Here is a 9,795-nt window from a genome sequence, read left to right as displayed (position 1 = left end):
GTTTATTTGGTAAAATAGTCTTTTTGGTTCATACAATATTTAACAGTCCAAATGATCTCTAATTCATACAAGTTATATATCACTGAAAAGAGGATTCAAAGAGCTTTCCAACAAGCTATAATAGAACTTATGATTCATCAGATAACACAGCCAAAACGTGGGATGAAGTCAATGGCAAAAAACTGTCTTCATTGTTTATTTGGTAAGACAGTTTTTTTGTTCATGCCATTTAATAGTCCAAATATCTCTAATTCGTACAAGTTATGTATCACTGAAAAGATAATTCAAAGAGCTTTCTAACAAGATATAATAGCACTCATAATTCATTAGATAAGACAATCAAAACATGAGACGAAATCAATGGTAAAATTGTAAATATTATCCAACTCTCTGTCATGAATAAAATCACACACATAAGTATCTCAAATGGCAAAACAACATTTTTCAACTTCAAAATCATCATTTATAACATAGATCAAAAGAACCAAAAACATAAAATATGAAATATATCAAAGATAATACCCCTTACCTTATTTCAAGCCAATCTTTGCAAGTTGACTCTCTCCTCCTTGTTTTGCTTCCTTTATTACCAAAATCACCTTAAATCAACACCAACCATACTAATATATTTATATAACATGCATCCAATATATATATGCATAGGTAAAGGGAAAAGAAATAGATCTTTTGGTTACCAAGGCTTTCAAAGTGCTTCCTCTTATTTTCCTTCCTTATTTATCTTCCAAAACTCTTCTAAATCACCCACTTTTCTTCAAAAACACAACAAAAACAAAAAGAAGCCTGCCTTCTTATGGAAAAGACGGAAAAAGATCGAAAAAGAGGCTTAAAAATGTTTCTTTTTGTCTTTTCTCTCTTGAGATATGGATATATATCCATATATATGTATATACAACTTTATTTTTTTTGTTTTGTCCATATTATATATATATATAAAATTGAAAATATCTCAAAACATGGTTAAAAGATATAAATACCCCTGAAACGTACCTGAGGATATTACAAATAAACTCAATAATTCAGTATTGCTAAAACTTTCTCTCCTCTTATTAAAAAATAATTACAAACTTTATATAACAGTTCTAAAATTACAAACTATTGGATAAGCTGGGAATTAGCAAACACTGCTTTACCTAATAGCCATTATGAGAAACTTATGATCTTCCATATACAATATGATAGTTAAAAAGAAACAATTGAATCCACAACTATGCTCGAACTTAAACAAGGTAAATCATCCCAACCTCGAGAGTCGATGCCCGGGGAATTCCTAGAGCATAAGTCGGTCCCCGGGAGTTTCTTCTCAGGAAATCATACCCCAAATTTATCACAAGTTTCTTCATCAGACTTGATCCTGACTTTGCTTTAACATAGCAATGTCCTAGTATGAATGCCATTCCTGCCTCCCTCGCGTCCATCAGTTCCTGCAGCTCCTCTTGTGCGCCCAGATCAATTTGTGGACACTCTGGCACGAGAAACGTTACTCTTTTTGTTGCTTTCTCAGTGTGTTTTAGCTCCCTCATCTCGGAACAGCCTACAATTTCAGAAACATCGTCATCATCTTCACACATTTTTACACTGTCTAAATTTGAGGAAGTAGTCCCAACAACAGTCATTTTTTCTTCAGTTTCCAGATATTCTATTCCTAGATTGCTTTCTCGCCTCTCTGACCGAATAAATTCTGCAATGCTACAAATAAGGTCCTTCTCAAACTCCAAGTCATCCTTCTGGACATCACGGTACCCATATCGTGCTATGCATCTATACAGCCGGTACTCCTTTGGACCAACTCTTCCCACTAAGAACCTTTCATCAGGTCTGACATGCGGCACCGGAACTGATTTGATGCAGAGAAAGACTACAACCTGGTGGAAAGCTGGAAGGTTAGTGACAAAGTGAGAGAAAATAGCTGGGATTCCAGAAACTAACTCAGTGTGTATAAGGCCAATCCCTCGAACCCTAACAATTCCAAGACTAGGACCTAAACTCAGAAGCCAGTTGATGGAGACCTTATTTTGAACATCGAATTCATATTTCTTGAGTGTTCCATAGTGCCAAATGTACATAACAATTAAGAAGATCAATGAGAGGGCAACGGGAACCCAAGCCCCTTCGAGGAACTTAATGAGAGATGCTGAGAAGTAGAGTGCTTCGATGGAGCCAAAGAAGAATATAAAGCAGACAGCCAGGAAGATACTTTTGTGCCAGCATAGAACAATAACTAGAGACATCAGGCAGGTGGTCACCAGCATTACAGTTATAACAGCCAAACCTGTTTATAGATGCAGTGAGATTAAACATTAAGATCATTAATAAATCTCTTCATGCATTATGTATTTGTTTAAACAACTGGTTAAAATCCATCATTAACAATGATTAAAGAGCTGAAAATAAACATCTTGTATATTATGCAGTCTTTATATGTTCCAGAGACATAAAATTTGTTACTAGAAAATTTGTTTGTATGTGTAGGTGCAAGCAGACGGGGTTTGATGATGACAGTACCTGATGCATTCCCCATGTGTTTTGTGTCTCTAAAACCAACAGTAACAGCCAAGCATAAAAACATTAAAGTCCAGTTGATCTCCGGAATGTAAATCTGGCCATGTATTTTGGAAGATGTGTGGATAATTCTGACCTTGGGGAAACAACCCAAAGCGGAGCATTGCTTGATTATTGAGAAAGTTCCAGTGATGATGGCTTGACTTCCCACAACTGCTGCAAGAATGGCTATAGCCAGAACAGGCCATCTTATTTTCTCTGAAGAAGAAGAATAATTTTGCTTTGGTTTAGCACAAAACGTGAAATTTAAATTGATTATTTATCATCTAAGAAAGCAGTTAAAACCTACCAGGTACAGATACATAGAATCCGATCCAGTAATAACTCTTAATAGAATGATGCTTGGAAAGATAAGCTGCTTGGCCCATATATGCTAAGATTAAAGATGGGTAAACCACAAACGTGAAAGCAATCTGCATGAGGATTTTATAGTTAGTGGAATTGCTATATATCATCAAGGCATCTTCTGTGAAATAATTCTTTATTTGATTTATCATTATCAGTGAGGAATATAAACACACCCCAGTTTTACTTAAGCATGATGCATGGAAGTCAACTTCTGGTATCTCTCGATACATTTGAAGGATTAGTTATTCTAATAAACCTAATCTACTATCTTCATTGGTAACAGTTGTTATATATCAGTATCAATAACTCCACTTCTGCAATTATGATTAGGCTATGCAAATCATCAAAACTGACTATTTAGGCAGCTGACCGTGTTTTTAATTCTGTTCCTCAACCTGGTTTTACTCAAGCTAACAATATGCTTATGCAACTAAGTTCAGTATTTTTCGTTATATATTAGACAAATGTAAATTTATACTGGAATTTACAAAGATGATTATGCTTTTAATTTTTTAGAGCAGATTTAGGATGAACAAAGGATCTACATGAATAAACAAATCGATCACCTTAATTGACAACTGTGAGAAGTGCCCAAGATCAGCAAACATAGCTTCTGAACCTGAAATTTAGAAAAATGATTTGTTTAAGAGTAGATATAAAAGGTGTATTACATCAATGTTGAGCAGATAGTTCACTGTAAATGCCCTTTGTACCTGTTATACACAACAGAATCCCACCCAAGGACATCCAACCTCCCTTCTGAGTCTTCTTCAAAAATTTGTACATATAATGTGGGGAGAGTGCCTCGTATACATGGGGATTCCAGTAGAAAATGTTGTAGACACCGATTGCACTGATGCATAGAAGCCATGTAATCACAACAGGGGCAAATAAAAATCCCACTCGATGAGTCCCATAATGTTGAAGGGCAAACAGAAACACCAGTATTGCACAAGCAACAGGGACTTCAACATCTGCAGTATCAACAAACTCGTATGGAAATAGAATACCAAGCACAAAATTAATAACACAAGCTTTCTGCTTCTCTAAAACTAATAAACATTTAAGATTTTCATCAAGGAATAGAAACAGATGAGCGTAGAACTTCTTCTACACATAGCAGATCTTCACACACATATGCACAAACACATACATATATACACTGCTATGGACATAAACCTGTTACGTGAAAACATAAATGGCTTACGTTTATGTGATGCTTGTTTTAACAAAAAACATATGTTACCATTTATCAGTTTATAGTGTTTGGTTCGATCCTGGGGGTTTATTTTACAAAAAACATTCTGATCCGGCTAACATCTACTTTCTAGACAGAAACAAAAGTAAAATCTGTGACAATACCAGGAAACTGTGCTCCCATTAATCTTGAGCCATGTATTGCAGGTGGACTTTCCACGAACTGCCAAATTTTAAGATATAAAATGAATTTGGCAATATCTTGTTGAACAATTTTACTAGTATTAATGTAATAACTATTCGATCAAGTGTATTTTAAGCTCGTTTCCTCATACAAAGACATTATAGTGTTAAAGGTAATATTTTGTAATGAAGAAGAACCTCTTCGAGCACAATGAATTCTGCTTTGCAAACTCTTTCAAGTGTATCAGGACCAAGGAATGGCCTACTGAAGAGCAGATACGTTAACAGGCATATTAGAAGGTAAACATAAATTTCCTCAAAAGTGAATTAAAACACACAAGCTAGAGGGAACATGCAATAGAAATATCTTAACATAATAGGGTTGTTTGTTGGTTTTAATCAGAGATAATTTGATTATATCTAAAATCTTAAGTGATTATGCAATGTTTGTTACACCATGACATGATAGTCAGTGGAAAACTTGTTCCTTACAAACACAACGGAATTGGCAAATATGCGTGTAGGATCAAATTCCAATAAGTCAAAGACACAAAAGATCAAATCCCACTAATAAAAGGATAATTAGGTGCTCCAAAACAAGTTGATTATACACAGGAATCGTGTGACAATTAAAAATTCTGTTGATCATCTAGAATTGGTATCTGAGTGACAACAGCAAACAAAGAACGATAATGAATTCCCTTTAATATTTCAATCACTACCATCCCCTGGACATTTACAAATCGGCCAGAGCTCGGTTATTTAAATTTATGTATGTCATGGGTGACTTCAAGTCATCCCTCTAAAATAAGTCAAAAAGTCCAGTACCTAATGATTCCAATTAAATAAATGAACTAACTGAAGCATATAATGCTAAAAGATTATATATTTTATTCAGATTTCAGAACCTTACCCAAATTAAAAACCATTTTTTTCTCCACCTCATAAAGAAAACTTAACTTTAACAAAGATAAAACTTTTTGGACTCAACTTTCTAATTTATTCAATAAAACTTCTTTTCAAAGCCACATGGTGATGACTGGAATCTTACTTTATTATAACCTGGCAACTATAACTTGACCTTCCACATCATAATTAATAGTATTATAAACTTGAGGGTGATTTGAGTCTTGATTAAAGTAAAGTTTATTATTAATTATATGAGTAGGGACCCCAAAAAAATGCCTGCCTCCACTATTTGGTATTATCTGATTGTCCACTAATTACGTCTAGATGTTACAAAAAGATGAAGCACAAGATTTGCAAATTGCAAACATCAATATCCGAATGTATATCAGCAAATATGATATCTAGATACATCCCAAATCTGTTCCCTTTGCAGCGTATAAAGGATAGAGATGCTAAAGAAATTAACTTCAAGATTATCCAAGCAATCTGCTGAATCAGCCCCACAAAGTTGGTTTCACTTAAATCATTTTTTCATGCTATATTTCCCAGTTGCCAAATCAACCTAAGAAATTTGTTTTTCAACCTTACTTTCATTTAAAGATGGGTGATTTTCTGAAATATTGAGAAGGTGTTTATACCCCTCAAAAATGAAAATTTACTCTTGGAATGAAAGAACAAACAATTGATAGAAACACATTGGCTCAAGATGAGAAACTTACATTGGTGTTGTTCCTTTGACATGGAAAGTTCCAAGCCGGATACAGCAGAGAAAACTGCACATAGAACCAGAACAAAAACAATTCCCAGCAACTAAAAGACCAAATATTCGTCTGAAGTCCAAAAACAAATAATAATAAAAGATCAATACCAGAAATTGCAGGTGTAAGAACCCCATCTCCAATGACCATACAAGTTCCAATCAAAGCCAAAATAAGCAACACTTTTTGCAATAACTTATGCTTCTCCAAAGTGGATTTCAAGCGAGACCCAGCAAGGCTCTTATTATTTGAAAAGATCACGTCTTTATTGTACTCTGATAACTCTTCATCTGCCAACTGACAATTGGGCAAGGAACCAACTCTGGCATGCCTACACAGCAATGAATAAAGAGCAAATGTGCCACCTTCACCGTTATCATCAGCTCTAAGCACAATAAACACGTATTTCACCAGTGGTATCAATGTTAAAGTCCAAAACACAAAAGATAACACCCCATAAATCTCCTCATTAGTCTCTGAATGTTGTATATCCTCAGCAAAAGCGCTTTTGTAAACATATAAAGGAGAAGTACTTAAATCCCCATACACAACACCTAAACTCTGAAACGCCAAAGTTAACACTGTCTTCCATGAATCTTTCTGCAAGAACATGAATTTACCAAAAAAAGAAAAAACTGTGAGTTAGAAGATGATTAAACCAACAAATAAAAAAGATTGTTGCCACATGTCATACCTTGACTGGATTATTACTGATGACACCTTCAAGATCCATCACTGACTACCACTGAATCACTGACAATCCATTTCTGAAGCAACTTGAAGCTTAAAACAGACAGCCCAAATAGCTTATCACCCTCCCCACTTGAAGCTTAAGACGGACAACCCAAACAGCTTATCACCCTCCCCACTTCAATTCAAGCAAGTGGAAAAAAAATTCTGGAATGAGAAAGGCTAGTTTCATTTTAATAAAAGAGAATACACAAAGTAGTTAAAGAGTCAAGACCCACCAATGTAGACAAATAAATAACAAACACGAAACACAATAAATGAAAATAGAGAATAGTTTTGGACTTGCAGCTATATAGAATATAGAAATATATAATCCTACTACCAAATATGAAAGAGAGAGAAAGAGGGCAACTTTGCGTTGTATGTGAAATATGAGTTTTGTGTTCTCTTTTTTATAATTATTCTTTCTTTATTACACAATCGTTTTGAGGTTATCTTCTCCACTTGGGTATGATTTTGGCTTATTCACTTTGAAAGTGAATAAATAACAAAGTTTTTTTGTTTTCGAGTGGAAAAGTGCTTTGTGATCGAGGCATGCACTAGCTGAAAAAATCTTTTATCATCAGACAGACCTAACACACACCACTCAAAACTCTAAAAAAACTTCTCTTTGTGTTTCTGCCTCATCAATCTCACAAATCCTCGTTGGTTTCAAACAGCTGTCTCCATAGCTCAGCATGAGTTTGACCCTGAGTTTCTCTTTTTTCTTTTCATCATTATGAAAAACACCAAACGCCGTTAAAATGTTTCAGTTTTCTGTTGAAGGGAGGACCTCCAGACGCCAGTGAAACATATTTTAAGGAAACATTTTATGTGTGTTTTTCTGATTTAAAATGAAATTGTTAGTAACATGGATACATATAAATATCTGCAGGTATAATTCAGTGTATTGTTGGTATATGGGGATATCTTTCAGTCCGGGTTTAAAACTTTTGACCATCTTCGATTCAAAAAGGGAATTCTTTGACAGAAACAATCAAAAAGATAGAGACAAGGATAAAAAATATTTTCGTAATCGAAGGCAAAAGGCTTCACCCCCGATCTTGTTTCTATTCCTATTCTTGTTTTTATTCTTTTATACTAAATTATATATTTATAATTTTATATTATTTAGATTTTTATTATATATATTAAAATAATTAATATATAATATTTATGATATTTAAAATTATGATTTGATTTTAATTTTAATTAATTTTATTATTTAAACAATCACCTTTGTCTCTGTAATAAAGATAGATAAGAAACAGTGATCTATAACCCCTACCGGATATAGACGGACCGACCCTCCAAGTTGGGACCCCTACTTGTATGACAAAGTTTTATGTTGACACGACCACACAAGACATTTGGGTGGTCCAGATGATGAGAGAAAAAGCGAAGAATTAAATGATATTAATAAGCGGTGGTTTCAAGATGATTTGACCCAAAAATGTAACCACCGATTTACACTTCAACATTATTATTGAGAGCTCATTAATTAAATAATTTTAATCAATATTTTTTAAATTAAATCAATCATTAAATAAATAATTTTATTAATTTATAATTTAATCAATTTAATTTAAAATTGATTAATTTAATTTATTATTAAATTATAATAAATTTTTTAAATAATATTATATTAATCAATAAATTTTATTTAAAAATTTACAAAACAATAAAATTAATTAGAATACTTAGATGTATAATAAATAGAATATATCGTTTTTGGCACTTAAAATAATAATTTAGAAAAATTTTAAACTATTTTATATTTTAAATTAAATCAAATTAAATTGAAAAAAATATAATATAATTTAGTTTGATATGAATTATAGGTTAAATCTATTAAAAATAATTTATTTTCAAATATTTTCTACCTAATAAATAATGTTAAATTATAGTTTTCAACATATAAAATAAACGTTTCAAATAAGAATTAAATACAAATGAAAATGAAAAATAAATCTCTAATTTATTGTATTTTATTCAATTCTTTAGAAATATAACTATTATTTTTAAAACTATTGAAAACTATATTAAAATTTTAAAAATACCCTAAAACTTTTTTCAAATTTTCAAGTCTTTTAAAAAAAATCATTAATACCTCTAAATTTTAAAAAATTACACAAATACCCTTAAACATACGATTATAAATTATTGACACTCGTATTTACATTTGAATTGATTTTTTTTATTTTTAATTAAAATTAATATAAATTTGGATTACAAAAAATATTTAATAACATTTTTAGAACAAAGTGTTATTTACCCTAAAGAAGAGTTTTTCTATCTTCTCAATAATTTAATAAAAATTTAACAATTTTTTTAATAAATTTAATATATGAGTGAAAAAAATGATTTTTTTTAAATATAAAAAGTAAGAATATATTATTTCATCAAACTTACGGTGGAAAATAGTCATTTTGCCTTTATTTAATTTATAAAAATATGGTTTACGGTTTGACTTAAAAATCGTTCAAATCATAATTTAATTTGTAAACTTTTTTTAATTTATCAACTCAAATCAAATCATTTTATAAACTAAACTAAATTATAATTTTTGAATAATTCAATTCAATTTTACTATTTAATTTGAATTATAATGAAAGGTCGAATGACAAATTTCCGCTTGAAGAAAAAAATTCTTTCACATTTTAAATTTAAAAATATCATCCATCAATCCATTTTGTTAAATTTTGTTAATTAAATTTAGTAAATTTTTGATAAAGTGAGCAAAAAATTAAAAATAAATTTCATTTTTACTGAACTAAATAATGATTACCCAACAAATTTATAACATTTTTATGTCGACGAGGCTGGATTCTTGTTTTGGTGGCCGATGACTATTCCTTAACAAATCTGCCACTGTATTGACAATCGTTTACTTTCCTGCAAGAGGGAATTCTCGTACTTTCCCGCGGCAAAGATTCTATCAACCCAACCCTCAACTCTATTCATAAAGATAATATTTTATTATTAAAATTAAAATATTATCTTAAAAATAAATTATTTTATAAATTAATAAATATAAATTATTTTTATATTTGTTTAAAAATAATAAAAAATATGAATATATTATTTATTT

At 31.3% G+C, this 9,795-nt stretch overlaps 1 protein-coding gene across 2 annotated transcripts; it reads right to left on the bottom strand.

Moving 5' to 3' along the window:
- Positions 1-1,043: 1,043 nt before the first annotated feature.
- LOC123223611 (potassium transporter 8-like) lies at positions 1,044-7,515 on the bottom strand. Of its 2 annotated transcripts, XM_044646857.1 has the most exons (8): positions 6,670-7,515; positions 6,086-6,575; positions 5,937-5,990; positions 3,642-3,902; positions 3,495-3,547; positions 2,870-2,993; positions 2,524-2,778; positions 1,044-2,290 (listed from the first exon to the last, which is right to left on the bottom strand). In XM_044646857.1, exons 1-8 carry the CDS (start codon positions 6,706-6,708, stop codon positions 1,239-1,241), a joined length of 2,328 nt encoding a protein of 775 aa, XP_044502792.1. In that variant the 5' UTR covers positions 6,709-7,515; the 3' UTR covers positions 1,044-1,238. The 2 variants fall into 2 exon arrangements, with proteins under 2 accessions (XP_044502792.1, XP_044502793.1); XM_044646858.1 differs by lacking the exon at positions 6,670-7,515 and having other exon boundaries at positions 5,937-6,027; positions 6,086-6,249.
- Between the last annotated feature and the right edge of the window lie 2,280 nt (positions 7,516-9,795).

Source organism: Mangifera indica, chromosome 8 (genome assembly GCF_011075055.1).
Source record: "Mangifera indica cultivar Alphonso chromosome 8, CATAS_Mindica_2.1, whole genome shotgun sequence".
NCBI lineage: Eukaryota > Viridiplantae > Streptophyta > Magnoliopsida > Sapindales > Anacardiaceae > Mangifera > Mangifera indica.
The sequence above is the reverse complement of the archived record's forward strand: the minus strand, read 5'-3'. Positions and strand labels throughout refer to the sequence as shown.